At 49.0% G+C, this 18,013-nt stretch overlaps 1 protein-coding gene across 5 annotated transcripts; it reads right to left on the bottom strand.

Annotated features, from left to right (window-relative positions):
• Positions 1-609: 609 nt before the first annotated feature.
• On the bottom strand, positions 610-17,882 carry LOC150041891 (putative monooxygenase p33MONOX). 5 transcript variants are annotated; one of them, XM_090325497.1, is made up of 7 exons: positions 17,810-17,882; positions 9,929-10,056; positions 6,293-6,471; positions 4,745-4,859; positions 2,486-2,610; positions 2,018-2,124; positions 610-1,866 (listed from the first exon to the last, which is right to left on the bottom strand). In XM_090325497.1, exons 3-7 carry the CDS (start codon positions 6,440-6,442, stop codon positions 1,512-1,514), a joined length of 852 nt encoding a protein of 283 aa, XP_090181623.1. In that variant the 5' UTR covers positions 6,443-6,471; positions 9,929-10,056; positions 17,810-17,882; the 3' UTR covers positions 610-1,511. The 5 variants fall into 5 exon arrangements, with proteins under 5 accessions (XP_090181623.1, XP_090181621.1, XP_090181622.1 ...); XM_090325495.1 differs by lacking the exon at positions 17,810-17,882 and adding an exon at positions 9,302-9,351 and having other exon boundaries at positions 9,929-10,110; XM_090325496.1 differs by lacking the exon at positions 17,810-17,882 and having other exon boundaries at positions 6,293-6,487; positions 9,929-10,110.
• Positions 17,883-18,013: the final 131 nt, after the last annotated feature.

Genomic DNA, 18,013 nt, shown 5'->3' with positions numbered 1-18,013 from the left:
AAGAAGCTAGTTCTTAGAACACCTAGTTTTTTTGTTTTTTTCATGCTTAGTGTATTATGACTGGTAGGCAGATGGCTTTTTTTCCTTGTGTGCCAGTACTGGGGCTTGAACTCGGGGTTCTCAGGTACTCTGAGCATGGGGTTTTCGTTTTGTCAGTCATGGGGCATGAACTCTTTTGCTCAAGGCTAGCTAGTGCTCTGCCACTTTGAGCCGCAGGCCATTCCGTTTCTGTATGCCACTTCCAATTTTCTGGTGGCGCACTGGAGACTAAGAGGCTGGCTTCAAACCCAGATCTTTACATCTCAGCCTCCTGAGTCGTTAGGACTACAGGCGTGAACCACTGGGGCCTGACTTCTTATAGCATTTCTGCTTACGACTGGTGCTCCACCTTTGAGCCACATTTCCACTTGCAGCTTTTTTGGTGGGTGGGTTACTTGAAGATAACCTGCCCTGCTGGCCTCAAACCTCCATCCTTAAAAACTCAGCCTCCTGAGTATAGCAACAAAAAACTCCATGTGGGAAGTTGAGAAAGTAAGGATTTTTATTGTGTTACAAGTGATATAACAAAGACACAAATAAATTAATTTTTCTGACAATTTTAGACCCCGGGCTTCTCTATGAGGGGAACTCTTCTGTAAACAAAATACCACCCAAAACACAGCAAGAATCTGAGCCGGTGATGACCACAGCAAGGAGAAATAGAGGATGTGTTTTCCCACAAAGTATGGGGCTCGTTTTGGTGGGAAAACGAAAAAAGAATTGCCTCTCCACATTTTCTAAAAAGTTTTATGCCCCTAGCTTAGGAAAAAAAAAATCAAAATGAGGTCATACTAATTGCACATCTACTCAAAGTACACAATACCCTGGTTAATGTCTAGCATACCCCCCCCACACACAGAACCAGCATCCATTTATCAACATCAACATAGAACTAGCACTCTAGTTTCTCCCTCAGTTATCCACCAAATGGCATCCGACTGATTCCACTTTAAAGTGACACAGAAGCAGGAAGAGCAGGCTGTAGTTTTGTCATGATTCACTGGGGTGGATTAAGAAAAGAAAAGGTGCCTCTAGCTCCAGCCTAGAAAGAAGGGGGACCCCGCCAAGGTCTGCCTGTTGACTGTCCCAGTTTCAAACAAGACCCCCCGCCCCTAACACATCAGGCACTCATGGACACACTGCTGGTTGTGTTGATTACAGGGAAAGAATCGAGAAGCGGGTTCAGGGATTCCTAAACATCATTTACCTAGTGAGCCAGGGCCAAATCTATTGTCAGTGATACAAAACCAAACACCCCACACCATGAGATCCTCAAACATCTCCTCTGCTGACAGCTAACTTGCCTCGGTACTGAGTCACTTTTCTAGCCTAGGACAACGTGGCACTACTCTTTGCTCAAAAAAAGAACAGAACAGAACAGAAATGACTGCCCGTGTCCAGCTCCAGACTCAGCTGAGCAGGTGGGGTAGGAAAATCCCGCTCCCGTCCACCAAGAGGAGAGAATCCCTGGCCTAAAAGCCCGTGGGGGTGAGCACGTTGAAGTCGCGGGGTCTGAGGCTGTGGGTCCGTGGCGGCGGTGGCTTGTTCCCTTCTGCCGTGGGGGCGTCCGTCTTGGGTGGGGTGAAGGTGGCTGGGTCTCCGGCCGATCTCGCGGCCTGCGCTCGGATCAGCTCCATGGGGCTGGGTTTCTGGGCCCCCCGGTAGGCCTGGATGGTGAACCCTCCACAATCGGATTTCTGCACGGCTCTTGGTCCAAAGAGACTCCACTTGTCTGACATGTGTCTGTCCTTATCCCCACTTCCCGGATCCATGGCGCTAGGATTTGGGCTGGGCAAGGCTAGGGAGGACGCAGAGGTAAGCCAGCCTCTGGAAGAGAGGATGAGACACCCCAATACATCCCCTTTCTGGGCCTCGGGGGCATCTCACACCAAAAGAGCCCATGGCCCTTTTAGGGGTGGCATTTCCCACAGGAACCCGAGCTTTCCTGAACCAGTGCAGCGGCTTCCAGGCGGCTCACCTGGGTTTGTGCTTAGGGGAAGATGGAGGCGTGTTGCCTGGGGTGGACTGGGGTGAGGCGGGCTGCTTCTCTTCTCTTGCGAGCTCCCCACTCTGTAGCTTCAGTTTCTGTTCAGGTGGACAAAAACGTTGTCAAAACAAGACTAAATACGAACAGCATTCGGCCTTCCCAATGCTGGAAATATCCAAGATGGAAACATTGGGGGCCATAGAACATTTTTTTTTTCTTTGTCAGTTCCAGGACTTGAACTCAGGGCCTGGGGACTGTCCAAGTTTCCCTTGAGCTTCCTCAAAAGGTTGCACCATGTCTGGCTTAAGAGGTAGAGTGCTAGCAAAAGAAGCTCAGGGACAATGCCCAGGCCCTGAGTTCAAGCTCCAGGACTAGGGGGGAGGAGGGGAGGGGCAGGGAGGGCAGGAAAAGGAGGGGGAGGGAGGGCTTTGGTTTGGAGATGTTGGTTAGGTCCCTTACGTGGAGCGCCTCTGCCACTCGCAGGTACTTGGTTTCCTCTGTGGTGAGTCCCTTGTGGGGTGTGTAGCCAGCATCTCTCAGCCCGGCCTGTTGCTCGAAACGGTGGATGTTCTCCTGGGTCTGTTCTGGGAGAGGACATGACAGTCGTGCCCCTTCCACCCCCTCAGCAACCCAGATGGCACCAACTCCAGGAGCACTGGCCCCAGACCCGCCCTCAGGAAGTGACAATCTCACCCAGGCTCCTGCTCACCCGCCAGAGAGCAGCTCGTGCCACAGGGATGGCAGAGGCCCCCAGCCGTCTCCTTGCTTAGACACTGTGCTATCTCCATGGTTAGCAGTGAAACTCATGCCTGCCATTCCAGCTGCTCACACCAAGAGCTGAGGATCGCGGTTCAAAGCCAGCCCAGGGAAGGGAAAAGTTCATGAGATTCTTACCTAGCCTTGAGCAAAGAGCTCAGGGACAAGGCCCAGACCTGAGTTCAAGCCTCAGGACCAACCACAGCAACAAAAGCACAAGCTAGTACGGGTGGCTGCTAATCCTGGCTACTCAGGAAACTGAGATTTGGGGATCGAGGTTTAAAGCCAGCCCGGGCACTGAAGTACGTGACTCTTTAGCTCTCATGAACGATGAGAAAACTGGAAGTGGCGCTGTGGCTCAAGGAGTAGGGCGATAGCCTTGAGCTGAAGAGCTCAGGGACAACAACACCCAGGCCAAGTTCAAGCCCCATGACCCACACGGAGAAAAAGAGACTCACCACTCCATCACTCAGACACAAACCAAGGCCATTCAGGCTACAGGGGCCAACTATATTCACAGCACAGATACCAGGCTTGGACCAGGATCCTGGATACCCACTCAGTCTGAATTGATTTCTTCAGTCATTTATACTATAGAGTGAATGACACCTGACTTTTTTGCTTAATCTGTACAACCTTGCCTATAGAAACAAAGAAAATATATCACAAACACATGCACCACCATGTCTAAGCAAGAAGGGTTTTAATGAACTCCTCCTCTACACTACTACCAGGAATTTAAATGCAGCTGTAGCTTAAAATTGAAAGATTAGTAACTCAAAGTCCACTTTTAAAAAAGCAGAGCCGGGCCAGGTAGTTAACCTAGTGGTAGAGTGCTTGTCTAGTCCTTGGTACCTCATACAGAGAAAATGCCAGAAATGGTGCTGTGGCTCAAGTGCTAGAGCTCTAGCCTTACAGAAAGACCAGGGCTCAGGCCCGAAGTTCAAACCCTAGGACTGGCCAAAAAAAAAAAAAAAAAAAAAAGCAGAGCCAAGGGCTGGGTGCTGGTAGCTCAGGCCTATAATTCTAGCTGCTCAGGATGCCAGCCCATGCAGTAGAGTCCATGAGGCTCTTTTCTCCCATTAAAGATATAAACAAAAACGAGCAAACACCTGTAATCCTAGCTACTCAGGAGGCTGAGATCTGAGGATCAAGGTCAAAGCCAGACTGGGAACAAAAGGATCTTAAGACTCTTATCTCTAATTAACCTCTAGAAAACAGGAAGTGGGGCCAGGCTCAAGGGTAGGGTGGTAGCCTTGAGCTGAAAAGCTCAGGGACAACCCAAGTCCCATGACCTCATGACCCAGCCTCATGACCCACACACACACACAAAAGTCATGGTTCAAGCCCTGAGTTCAAGTCAGAAACCAATGGCTCAGGTGTATAATCCTGAACCCACAATGAAATCCAATGCAAGGCAAAACCACCCACTGAAATGGAGATTTAACACTCCAGAGATTCAGCAGCCAAAATACTGTTAAAAACGTGCTCTTCAGGAACCACCCGAGACACAATGGCAGACACAGAAATCAAGAACTGTCTCAACAAGGCACAGTTTGTTTCTGCCCAGAAGGGTTTGGCACCAGCCCAAAGGGTGCCCTGCCTGCTCACATGGCAGGCCCCGCCCCTCTGCTCCGATTGGCAGAGCTCACACTCCCGATCTGCTCTCAGTTGGCTAGCTTGAGTTTGAACGGGGTACAATGTAGAAATCATCTCAAAATACACCCACACCCTTTCCGATTTCTTTCTTGAACAGTCCGGGGCATACTGGAATTCCATCTTGAAAAGAAACCAGCTTAAGGCACAACTTGACATTTTCTAAAGTCCTTTCTCTTCCCAAAGCAGAGGCCACCACAGAACAACTATCCAGGGATAGAAAAGTCTGAGCCACGGAGGGAGGGTTGCTGACCACAGACCTAAACTTCGGACACTCCAGCTCTAGACCTGCGCCGCCATTCTTACTTGTGATCAGAGAACTCATGATGACATGGGTGGCTTTAGCCTTCACCACCGGAACCTTGTGGGTCCCCTCGGTGGCCTCGGAAGTGGGGGACACACAGGCCTCTCCCTCCTCCGCCTGGTCAAGAGAGAAAAGGAAGGGCTTGAGCAGGGGGCACAGGAATCTCGGATCTTAACTCTACGCTATTAGTCACTCAATCATCTGGTCAGAGTGACCACGTGGACACCTACGCCACCTGTCCCACACGTGAGCTAGGCCTCCTAAACTCAAATGCCTGTAGCAGGAACCCAGGCTGCTTTTGCTTTATCCCAGCCCTGCCTCGTGGGTCTGCAGCTTCGCAGAGCTTTGCACATCTGCTGGAGGGCGTGGCCAGCACAAGGCTATGCCAACCCAGCAGGGTAAGGCTGTGCTGAGATAGGGCTGAATTAGTGATGTGTGTAGCAGCATGGCTGACGCTTTTACTGCCCATGAGGCTGAGATCTGAGGACAGTGCCTCGAAGCCAGCCAGGCAGGAAAGTCCGTGAGACTCTTAACTCCTATGAACCATCAACAAAGCTGCAAGTGGGAGCTGTGGTCAAGGGGTAAGGGTGCCAGCCTTGAGGGCCAGGGCTAGTGGTAGAGTGCTCGCCTAGCATGCACAAAGACTCGGGATTCCAAAGACTCGGAGTACCAGGCTGGAGTGAAAAGGAAGGTAGGCCCGAGTGCAAGTCCTAATACCCACCCCCCAAAAAAAAGCGGGGCAAGGTGTACCCGCAAACACCATGCACAGGTGGACACAAAGAGACACAGACACGCAGATACAACACAGGTGAATTTCATCGTATCTTCTTAGTTTCATCGCAAGTTATCTTACTGGTTCCATGTATAACTCTGGAATCTGGGGCTTGGAAGCGTGGCTTAGTGGAAGAGTGCTTGCCTGGCATACATGAAGCCCTGGGGTCCATTCCTCAGTACCACATACACAGAAAAAGCTGGAAGTGGCCGTGTGGCTCAAGTGGTAGAGTGCTAGCCTTGAGCAAAAGAAGCTCAGAGATAATGCCCAGGCCCTAAGTTCTAGACTGACCCCCCCCCAAAAAAATTTCTGAGACACCAGGGTCCCATTATCAGCCTGTACCAAGAGGCTACTGGAACTGGACGGCCATAAAATAATAGATCTGCTAGGGACCACGGTACGGGAGAGGCTCTGGAGAGGTGGTTTCATTTACTGCACAACTTTGGAATGTTCAAGAGCTTGGACTTCTCACAGAGGGAGCCAGGCAGGACAAGACAACCACCTTTGTTTCAATTGTGTGGGGGCGCCAGGACTTGAACTTGAACAAGACCTAGGCGCTGTCCCTTCGCTTTGTCACTCAAGGCTAACACTCCACCATGAGAGCCACAGCTCTCGTCCTAGCTTCTTGGTGGTTCAGGAGAAAAAGGGAGTCTCATCTCCTTGCCTGTCTGGGTTGACTTTGAACCAGGATCCTCCTATCTCAGCCTCCTGAGGCGCTAGGGTTCTGGTGGCACAGAGCAGACGGGGAGGAGGAGGAGCCACCAGCGGGGTTCAGTACCTTGGCAAGGCGCTGGTACTTGCGCTCTGGGATCACTGGCTTCCAGGGAATGTTGCCCATGTCCGATGGAGGGGGGGTCGTGGGCACCGGCTCCTCCAGGGCATCGTCATAGCTGAATGCCCGGCGGCACATCCCAATGGGCAGGGTCATCTTTCCTAGAGGCCTACTAGGCTCAAGAGCTAAGAACAGAGACACCTGTCAAGGTGGGTTAGCGGCGGAACATTCTAGAAGCATTAACCTCCTTGGCAGGAAGAAAGCTCTGAAACACAGACAAGACATGTTTCCTTCTCTCCACTGCTGTGTGTGTGTGTGTGTGTGTGTGTGTGTGTGTGTGTGTGTGTGTGTGTTAAGCCACAGCACCCGGCTGTGGCTCGTCCGTCCAACAACCCTAATGCATGTTCAGAGCCCAAGAAAGTTTAGATTTGGAGTTTCTTGAGCAATCAAAACCCAAACCCACAGGGCGTGGAGGTTCACACCTGTAATCGTAGCTACTCTGGAGACTGAGCTCTGAGGATAAAGGTTCAAAGCCAGCCTGCGCACAAAAAGGACCTGAGACTTATCTCCAATTAACCTCTAGAAAATGGGAAGTGGGGCTGTGTCTCAAGGGTAGGGCTATAGGGAGGGACAGCACAGGCCCAGTTCAAGCCCCATGAACCACACACACACACAAAATCGTACTCCAGGGGCTCAGAGTTTGGCCTAGTGGTAGAGTGCTTGCCTAGCATGCATGAAGACCCGGGTTCGATTCCTCCATTCTACATACATAGTAAAAAGCCAAAAGTGGTGCTGAGGCTCAAGTGGTAGAGCTCTAGGCTTGAAAGTCCAGGGACAGTGCTCAGCCCCTGAGCTCAAGCCACAGAACTGGATCAAAAATATAGGGTCATGTTTTAAAGATTTCTGCTTCTGCTGTTGTTTGTGGTGGGGCAGGAGAGAAGATCTGGCCTTAGAAGCTGGTTAAGCTTTGCCTAACCCTTTCCTGTACGAACTTAGGCAAATCACTTCACCTTTAAGAGAACAAAGCCTATCACCAGTTTCTGTAGTGGACAAAACTGCCATGCACATAACTGGCAGCTCACCCTACCATTCCTGTCAAAACCGGTATGGTCTACTGTGATTTCAGAGCCCTGCTTCAACGACCAAGGAACAAGCTTCATTTTTGCTAGGCTTGCTAATCCTGTCATGGCAAAACATGTGTCCTGAACCAGCCCCCAAGTGGCTAACACTATATAATCACAGCCTCCCAACAACGGTGTGTCCAAACCAATCAAAGGCTTCATTATTCTGAATTCTGTCTCAATTAAACAAAGAAACAAGACAATAGAAATGATTAGGCATTTCGAACTCTCATCTTCATTAAGCCAAAATTCCTCCCATTCTCCAGCTCAGGAAACTGAGGCCCACATGAGTCACTTGCTCAATGATACACAGTATAAGCCAGGGCCATATTCCAGATCCCCAAACAACAAAGCACTCATTACTAGCCTAGGGTCAAACTGGGATGGTACAGGCATTGATGACATTTGAAGTACAGTGAAAGACAAGCATGCAAGAGGATGAGACTGCAGGTTAGACATAAATTTTTACCAGTTCACCTAACTTACCCTGACAACTATCCTAATCACTTAAAACAATAGTACTGCAAGGCACTGATAGCTCACACTTGTACTCCTAGCTACTCAGGAGGCTGAGATCTGAGGATTGTGGTCCCAAGCCAGCCATAACAGACAAATCCAAAAATATTTTTTCCTTTTTGCCAGTCCTGGGCTTGGGCTCAGGGCCTGAGCACTGTCCTTGGGTTTTCTCAAGGCTACAGCTCTACCACTTGAGCTACAGCACCACTTCTGACTTTTTTCTGTGTACGCGGTACTGAGGAATCGAACCCGGGTCTTCGTGCATGCTAGGCAAGCAAATTAACACCAGGTCAAACTCCCAGCAAAATCCAAAATATTCTTCTATTTTTTTTTTTTTCTTAAGCTAAAAGTAGAGCTGTGGCACAAGGGATGGAGTACCAACACAGAGTAGAAAAAGCCAAATGAGAATGAGGCCCTGAGTTTTATGCCCCAGTATTGGCACCCCCCCCCAAAAAATATTTACATCATCTGATACAAAGTAACATGTTTACCATACATCCTGAAGGACTATTCCCCATTTAAGTTAGGCTTGGGGTTTTTTAAACCAGGGTTAGATACTTAAGAGGACTTTTTTTTCTTTCCCATACTGAGGTTTGAACTCAGGGCACTAAGATTTGAGCCATGCCTCAACCCCGTTTTGCTTTATTTTTCAGGTATTGTCTCTCACTTTTTGCCCTGGCTCACTTTGATCCATCTCTCACTTTTGCCCTGGCTCACTTTGATCCTTCTCTCCAAGTCTCCAGTGTAGCTGAGATTACAATTGTGTACTGCTATGCCTGACCATGAGATAATATTTAAATGACAACCTATTATGTCTAAATCATTCCCTGGGATGGTGGCAGAAAGTAACTGTTAGGATAATAGTTCAGATAAAGTGATTTCTGACTAGCTTTAAACTGTTACTTTAAAGACTTAAAGGGTGTGGTGGCTCTCGCCTGTCATCCTAGCTACTCAGGAGGCTGAGATCTGAAGATCAAGGTTCAAAGCCAGCCCAGTCACAAAAAGACCTGAGGCTCTTTATCTCCAAATAACCTCTAGAAAATGGGAAATGGGACTTGGCTCCAGGGTTGGGTGATAGCCTTGAGCTGAAGAGCTCAGGGACAGCGCCCAGGTCAAGTTCAAGCCCCATGAACCATAAAAAGAAAAAGAAAAAAATTAAAAAAGGCCGGGAGTTTGGCCTAGTGGTAGAGTGCTTGCCTAGAATGCATGCAGGAAGATCTGGGTTCGATTCTTCGGTACCACATACATAGAAAAAAAGCTGGAAGCGGTGCTGTGGCTCAAGTGGTAGAGCTCTCGCCTTGAGAAAGTCCAAGGACAGGGCTCAGATCCCGAGTGGAAACCCCAGGACTGGGGGGAAAAAAAGAGAAAAACAGTTTACCAGGTTGTCTTGCAGCTTTTTAGAGAGAATTCAGAGCTGACCCCTGCCACCTAAGAAGACATCAACGGCGTTGCTCTTAGGGTGAATAACGAAGGGTGCCTCCAATGCCCTGCTGCCGACAGGCTCCCCGGAATGTATGTGTTAACGAGCAGAAAGACGAGAGATGGACGGTGGGTGACACACAGGGCACGCAGGGCAGGGGATGGGGAATAATACAGGTGTGCCTCACACCTGGGAGACAACAGGCCCCACGCGCACGCGCGCGCACGCGCAGTGGACGGCGGTGGTCACCCCTGTGAAATGAAGTCACCGCGATGCTGCCAGACAGATGTGAAGGAGGAACAGGATCCAGCTGTGGCCAGCCCACACAGCTTCCCCGGGGTCCATGCGGAGAGGTTCTAGTTAAGAACCACCAACCAGGAGGGTCAGCCGGGAGCCGGGACCCGGCAGGCAGCGCCCGGACCCGGCAGCGCCCCTGGGGCCGCCCAGGGGCCGGGATTCGTGCGGGGAACACGGCCCGGGGGTCCGGGGGGACCGGGGGTCCCCACCCCCCCCACACCCCGGCTCCGTCCCCACCGCAGCCCCAGCCCAGGCCGAGCCCCAGCCCGCCGCCCCCCCCCTCCTCACCTGATCCTGCGCTGTGTCCCGGCTGCCCGCGGCCCCGAATCCGACATTAAAGAGGTTCGGAGGCCCCCGGGTTCCAGAAAGGTCGTAGTGTCATCCAGAAGCGAGCCATGGTGCGAGCGGAAGCCACGCTGAGGGGGGAGGAAGAAGAAAAACCTTCCACACGGATCCACAAGACCCGGGAAGGGGGGGGAAATAAAGCCTATCTAGTTATCGGGAAGTCTCGCGAGACTTTTCGCCCCGTGCTCTCTAGGAATGCTGGGAGTTGTAGTTCTGCCGGCCCCACCTTACCACGCCTACCACTTAGCTGCCAGGGGAAATGAGTTCATTTCTTTGGGGATGAGGACAACCCTTCGCTCTCGCTGAGGTCCCCTGACCCACCATGAAATCAGATGCTTGGAGGCCCCGAGCACAGAATCAGCACAGTTTTTTTTTAGTACAGAACAAACAAGTCTGGGGGATTTCCATTTTTCACAGTATTATAGTTAATGAACCCTTCCATGGATGGACTCCTTAACCCCTTATCTGCTTCATTAACTGTAAACAGTTGTGAAGCACCAGCTGCTGACTCCAGGACAAATTCCAGGTGTCTCCACTGTCTCCCAGCCAATAGCTTAGGGCGCTTTGTCCAATAGCTTACAGCACTTTGTAATCCTTCCGAGAAGGGTTTAGAGGAAATCATCTCCCAGCTGTCTGCAAGATGGAGGTGGTTCTCACAAGATGGATTTGGACTGGCTATAGCTTCTCAGCTTCGGCTCTTCGTTTTTAGCTACAGCTCTTCACTACCACTTGGGCCACAGTACCACTTGGGGCCTTTTCTCTGTCTGTGGTACTAAGGAATAGAATCCAGGGCTTCATACATCCCAGATGAGCACTCTACCACTAGGTCATGCTCCCAGCTGATTTGTTGTTTATTTTGTTTTTGTGGGGACTGAGCGCTGTCCCAGAGCTCTTCAGATCCATGTTACCACCCTGCCCCTAGGCCTGGGCCTGGGTGTTATGCCTGAGTTCAGCCTCCTGGGTTAGCTAGGACCTCAGATCTCAGCCTCCAGAGTAGCTAGGATGACAGGCTCCCTGCTGTTTGTTTTTTAACTTCTGTGAAAGCAAAGTTGGTTGCTGAAGGCCCCGCATAACTCACAAAGGGAAAGAAAAAGGCAGCACTCCATCCCTTCCAACAATCCACACGGCAGGATTTACATCTTAGCCGCAAATACAGGAAAACTAAGTCTTTCCTGGAAGTTACTGATTCTCTGATGGAAACAACTGTTTCGGACATTTGTGTAGTTTCCAGGTCATGACTTAAGTTTGAGGGCAATGTAAAGTGAAAATGATAGGAAGCGATTGTTTTGGACTGAACTCAACTGGAAACCAACACCAGAACAGAGTCAAATTACTGCAAAGTTTGACTCAATCTAAACTCTGCTGCTTATCTGACTTTATAAAATAAAGAAGTGTTTGTCTAGCATTCCTCAGTACCATAGACTAAGAAAAAAAAAAAGCTGGAAGTGATGCTGTAGCTCAAGTGGCAGAGCACTATTTTTGAGCAAAAGTGCTGAATTCAAGCCACAGGGACTGGCGCAAAAAAAAAAAAAAAACACTCAAGATGTTTTTTTCTTGTTCCTTTTTTAATTTTTTACGTTCAAGACCAGAACTCAAACTCACTGACCAATGCTCTGCCAATTGAGCCATGCCTCCAAATTCCAGGAATTTTTTTAATGGGTCATGGGGGCTTGAACACTGGCCTGGGCGTTGTCCCTGAGCTCTTCAGCTCAAGGCTACCACCCTACCCTTGAGCCAAGCCCCACTTCCTGTTTCCTAGAGGTTAATTGGAGAAAAGAATCTCAGGTTTTTTTGTGCTGGCTTTGAACCTTGATCCTCAGCTCTCAGCCTCCAGAGTAGGTAGGATTAGAGGCGTGAGCAACCCCGCCTGGCCCTCCAGGAATTTTTAAGGCCAAGTTTAAGGGAACACATCTGTAATGCCAACACACAGGAGGCTAAAGCTGGAGATTTTTTCTCAAGTGGGGAACTCTGACCTGTGTGTGTGTGTGTGTATGCCAGTCCTGGGGCTTGAACTCAGGGCTTAGATGTTGCCCCTGAGCTTTTTTGTTTTGTTAGTACTCTACCACTTAAGTCACAACTCTACTTCCAGCTCTTTTAGGAGTTAATTGGACACAAGAATCTCACAGATTTTCCTGCTCAGGGTGGGTTCAAACCACAATCCTCAGATCTCAGCTTCCTGAGTAGCTAAGATTACACAGGATTCAGATTGTGCATGGGTGTTGCAAAAATTTCAGGACAGAAAGGATCAAAAGCAATTTTCCCTGGGGCCACAGAGACAGTGATAGCTAGTAATTCAACATCTCCAAACCAGAATTCAATTGCTTCTCCTTGTTGTGAAATATGGCTATAGAAAGGAAGTTTCAGTTTAGAAATTGAGTGTTTGGGGACTGGAAGTGTAGCCTACTGGTAGAGTGCTTGCCTAGAATGCACAAAGCCCTGGATTCAATTCCTTGGAACCATAGACACAGAAAAAGCCGGAAGTGGAGGTGTGGCTCAAGTGGTAGAATGTTAACCTTGAGAAAGCTCAAGGACAGTGCCTAGGCCCTGAGTTCAAGCCCTAGGACTGGCAAATAAATAAACATTTTAGCTGGGTACCTCCAATGGTGGCACCCGTAATCCTAGCTATTCAAGAGGCTGAACTCTGAGGATCACAGTTCAAAGCCAGCCTGAGCAGGAAAGTCCATGAGACTCTTACATCCAATAAACTACTCAAAGCTGGAAGTGTGGTGCTGTGGTTCAAGTGGTAGAGCACTAACCTTGAGCCCAGGCCCTAAGTTCAAACCCAGGACCAAAACTTAAAAAATAAAAGTTTTTATTTTTCAATTTCAGCAGCTAATTCTTCAAAAGCTTCAGATTCTTCACAAGTGTTCTTTGCAAGTAATCTGCTAAGTGGTTTTAAGTTCTGGCTTTCTGCCCTGAGTGAGGGTTCAGCCTCATTCACTTAATCATGGATTCCAGAAAGGGCCCCTGCAGGGCTGTGTAAGGTCAGGCCATCTTCTTGGCTCCTGGGGCCAATCTTCTGGAGGTAACAGACCTTGTCACAACATGCTGATCATGTCTGACTCTGGTATTGGCTCTTAGCCAAGCCTGGTTGTAATTCTGTGTGCATCTGCTTGCTGTTCCCACAAATGGACCTGCTCTCTTCAGCCCACCCATCAGGGAATCTAAAGATCTCTTATGCCCTAGCTCTCATTTGTCATGCTAGCTGTTCAGGAGGCTAAGATCTGAGGGTCACCGTTCAAAACTGGCCCATGATGTAAATGTAAATCCCATGATGTCATGGGATTCTTGTCTCCAGTGAAGCAGCAAAAAAAAAAAAAAAAGCCAGACGTTGAAGTGTAAATCCTGTAGCAGAGTGACAGCCTTGAGCGGAAAAAAGCTAAGAGATGGAAGCCTAGCCCTGAGTTCAAGCCCCAGCACAATTAAAAACAAAAACAAAACCATCCATTGACCCCAGGAACAGCAAAGAGCTGACTCAGGGTGAATAGCTGTCCTGGACTCCTTAACTTTACCTTTTCCACTTAATTTTCCTTGGGCAAGAGGGTAAAAGGCTCCATGCCCAGCAAGAAGCAACAGGGAGACGCTGCGCCCCCTGGTGGTGGTGGTGAAGAATTACCTTTATGTGCGTGTAGACAGACCTGGGCCCTACCCCTTAGTTTTTTCCATACAAGGCTGGCACTCTACCACTTGAGCCACAGCTCCACTTTGGCTTTTTGAAGATAAAGAGAGTCTCACAGACTTTCCTGCCTGATATGGCTTCAGAGATCCTCAGATCTCGGCCTCCTGAATTGCTAGGATTGCAGGTGTGAGCCGCCACTACCCAGCAGAAGAATTAACTTAAGAATACTGAGCTGGAGATTATGATATACATAAATATGTTTTACACACATATACGCAAGTTTCATGAAATGCTTATGCTTTCCACCTTATCTTCTTTCTTTCTTTCTTTTCTTTTTCTTTTCTTTTTTTTTTTTTTTTGTTGGTCATGGGGCTTGAACTCTGTGCCTGAGCACTTTCCTGAGCTCTTCAGTTCAAGGCTACTGCCCTATCCCTTGGCCTGGGTGTTGTCCCTGAGCTTTTCGGCTCAAGGCTACCACCCTACCTTTGAGCCAAGCCCTACTTCCTGTTTTCTAGTAGTTAATTGGAGATAAAGAGTTTTCTGGTCTTTATTGCCTGGGCTGGCTTTAAACCCCAATCCTGTATCTCAGCTTCCTGAGTAGCTAGGATTACAGGCGTGAGCCACCACACCCAGCTTGCTTGAAAGAAGGACCTTGAGCTTTTTCAAGGATAGTCTTCTACTACTTGAGCCACAATGCCACTTTCAGGTTTTTTTTGGTGTATGTGGTACCAAGGAATCAATCCCAGGGCTTTGTGCATGTTAGGCAAGCACTCTACCACTAGGCCAAACTCTCAGGCCAACACCCTATTTTCTAATTTGAAAAAAATATAGGAAGGGGCTGGGAGTTTGGCCTAGTGGTAGAGTGCTTGCCTACCATGCACAAAGACCCGGGTTCGATTCCTCGGTACCACATACAAAGAAAAAAACCAGAAGTGGTGCTGTGGCTCAGGTGGTAGAGCTCTAGCCTTGAGAAAGTCCAAGGACAGTGCTCAAGCCCTGAGCTCAAGCCCAGGACTGGCAAAAAAAAAAAGGAAAAGGAAAGAAGGAAGGAAGGTGAGGGGAAGGGAGGGGAGGGAAGAAGGGAAGGAAAGAGGAGGCCTGAGGACCTAATTCAAGAAGAGCACTTACCACTCAGACTGAGGTGAGAGAGCATTCACACACTGTTAATGGGAATGGAAATTAGTGTCATCACTATGAGCAAGTAGTGTTTGTGCGTGTGTGCGCATGCGTGTGTGTGTGTGTGTGTACGCAAACAAACAACAGGCATGGACAGGTATGTTCATGGCAGCACCCCAGCCAAGCCATGGCATCACTCCAAGTACCCATCAATGGGTAAATAAATAAATTGTGACATCAGAGTTTCAATCGTCCCTAAAGAGCAAATTGGGAGGCCGGGAGTTTGGCCTAGTGGTAGAGTGCTTGCCTAGCATGCACAAAGACCCAGGTTCAATTCCTCAGTACCACATACATAGAAAAAAGCTGGAAGTGGTGCTGTGGCTCAAGTGGTAGAGGGGCTAGCCTTGAGAAAGTCCAAGGACAGTGCTCAGGCCCTGAGTTCAAGGCCCTGGCGAAAAAAACCAAATTGGGCCATCCTCAAGTTAAAAAAAAAATCCAGACTCAAAAGGATAAATTTCACCTTTGCTTATAATTAGAATCTAGATTAAAAAAAGAAAACAGACAACTTGAAAGGAGAGCCTACAGGAGTGGTTCAAGTGGGAAAGCACCATGCTTTACCAACGTGAGATCAAACCTAGTTAAAAAAAAAATAGTAATAAATCAAGCTCTCAGCCTTAGCACTATCTTCCTAGAAACCACTGTGCCAGGAGAGCCAAGTGGAGAAGAAGCGAATGTCCAGGCTGAAGCGCAAAAGAAGATGAGACACACATTCAAGTAAACCAGCCTGTGTTCCCGTCGAGGCCACAGGAGTGGAAATGAGGAATGCCACAGGCCGGGGACGCCGATGTGAGCTGTTGGACTGCAGGCACCATTTCTCAGTGGATCTAGAAGTTCCATCACCAAGACCATCTCCTTCCTCATGACCAAGCCTGTCTGACCAGCCTGTGCCTCACGCCTGGGACGTTCTGGACTCGTTCTGCTCATGGTCTGGGACAAATGTGACATGCGTATAATAAACCATCTCTTTTGCAGTTGCAAATAAATAAATAAATAAATGGGGGAAGAGGTGGAGAAGGAGGAGGAGGAGGACCTAAAGCCCAGGTGATTCCCACTTACCATAGTTCAAAGCCAGCCCAGGCAGGCAAGTTCAAAAGACTCTTATCTCCAGTTAACTAGTAAAAAACTGAAATAGTATAGGTATGGCTCAAGTGGCATGCTAGCTTTGAACAGAAAAGCAGGCCTGGAGGAAACTGAGTCATGTGTATTATGAAAGATAAAGCAGATAGATGAAAAGAAAGAAGGGAAAGACCTCAGCAGATGGGAAACAGGCTTTAATTATGGCTGAGGAGGGACTCTAGGTAACATCAAGCAGGAACAGGAAGACAAAGTGCCACAAGTGTGTGGGGGAGGCGGGGGAAGTTTTTTTTAATAGTCTAAGATAAGAAGCTTCCTTAGAATATCTTTGTCTTGGGGCTGGGAGTTTAGCCTAGTGGTAGAGTGCTTGCTTAGCATGCAGGAAAACCAGGGTTCAATTCCTCAGTACCACATACATAGAAAAAAGCCAGAAGTGGCACGGAGCCTTAAGTGGTAGAGCTTTATTTAGCCTTGAGAAAGCCCAAGGACAGTGATCAGGACCTGAATTTAAGCCCCAGGACTGGCAAAAAAAAAAAAAATCTATATAGATAAATAGATATGTATATATTTGTCCTGTCCTGCTGGGGATTCATTGTCCAAACAGTTCGGTTTGGGATTTACAATGTAAACAGTTCTGTTCAGGGGTTTTATAGTAGAGGCATCCTTCTGATACCACCCTCAAATAAGGTCAGAGGTGAAGTTTTCCTGAGAATCAGGAGGGGTTAGTGGGTCAGTGGGTCATGACAGCAACATGGAAGTTGTGAGAACTAACCCCTGAGTTCAAATCCCAGACTGGTAATAAAGAAGGGCTGAAGGGTGTGTGGGGGGGGAGGGTTGTCACTCAGACAGCAGAGAGCCTCCTTGGTTTAACAAGCTCAAATGACCAAAAACAAATCTGTGACTTTCACAATTCACCAATGACCTTGGGTCACACTTTGCAATAAAGGTCTAGTCATACCCTTAACCATACTTTTTCTCAACCCTCACTCCTCTAGACGACTATGTATCTAAATAGAGGAGGAGGAGGAGGAGCAGCAGCCATGGGGCATGCTGTCCAGATGTCTGTCAGTTCTCCTCCCAGCCCTTGGTCTAAGATCGAGGTCAAGATGCTCTCTGCTTCCTGTTTCTGCGTTTGAGCAGGTGACTCTCCCTCTCCCCCCCACCTCTCTCTCTCTGCCAGTTTTGGAGCTTGAACTCAGGGCCTAAGTGCTATCCTTGGGCTTTCCTCAAGGCTAGCACTCTACCACTTGAGCCACAGCACCAGCTCTGACTTTTTTTTTTTTTTTTTAATGTATGTAGTAGCAAGGAATGGAACCCCGGGCTTTGTGCATGCTAGACAAGCACTCTACCACTAGGCCTGGCCCCTTCCCTCTCTCTCTCTCTATCTGGCATTCCTGCAGACTGCTCCTCAATCAGTTCTACCCTTAGGCTGAGAAAGTATCATTTAATATATAGCATCCCATTTTCCCTCCTTGCCTCTTGTCTACAGTTATCCCTTCTCACATAAGCTCTATGAACCTGTCCCTATCTAAGTGCTAAGAGAGAAACCAGCGCCTCAAAAGAACCCAGGCCGGAAGAATTGCAGTGTAGGCGGGAAGTCTGATAGGTGGACACAGATGTAGACAAAGGTATTCCTGAGGAGCCCAGGACAGAGGCTGAGACACATAGCCAGGGGGATACAGAGGAACTGGGGACCTGTAAATAGGGGAAGCGTCGTGACATTCTGTGGGTAACAGTCAGGCTCAGTTGAGGGTCTAGAAGCCTTGGGCTTTTAACACCCCCTCCCCCTAAAGTGCCCCGGGACTCTTTGACCTCCCCAGTGCTGTATCTAGAAGCCACTAGGGAGCCGAGAGATGGTGATCAGAACCCCCCCCACCCCGGAGACTCCAAGAGGGCAACCCCAAGGAGCGGGGGAGGGGGGGAGGGGGGGTGTTAGACTGCTGTGACACACTCACTCGAGTCCTAGCCGCCTGTGTCCTGGCTCCAGCTTCCTCCTAGAGGTGTGGTGTGAGGGATGCATGAACTAGGTGACGAGGACGAGGGCTGCGCCTTGTCTGGCCTTGCGATCTCCCGGGACTCAGTTTCCCCTCCTGCAAGATCTTATGGGGTGGGGAGAGGGGGGGTGGAGGGTGATGGAGAGGAGGAGTAAGAGTGCACGC

The sequence above is a fragment of the Megascapheus bottae genome, chromosome 38 (assembly GCF_031878675.1).
Source record: "Megascapheus bottae isolate mThoBot1 chromosome 38, mThoBot2.hap1, whole genome shotgun sequence".
In the NCBI taxonomy this organism is placed as follows: Eukaryota; Metazoa; Chordata; class Mammalia; order Rodentia; family Geomyidae; genus Megascapheus; species Megascapheus bottae.
Note: the sequence above shows the minus strand (reverse complement) of the source record. Positions and strands in the feature narration are given on the sequence as shown.

Excerpts from the sequence above, each read along its gene's own strand:
- LOC150041891 (XM_090325497.1), bottom strand. The coding sequence starts at position 6,442 with ATGACCCTGCCCATTGGGATGTGCCGCCGGGCATTCAGCTATGACGAT. Across the intron at positions 2,611-4,744 it reads CATGAGTTCTCTGATCACAA|AACAGACCCAGGAGAACATC; the intron begins GTAAGAATGGCG and ends GTCCTCTCCCAG. Across the intron at positions 2,125-2,485 it reads GAGTGGCAGAGGCGCTCCAC|AAACTGAAGCTACAGAGTGG; the intron begins GTAAGGGACCTA and ends CCACCTGAACAG.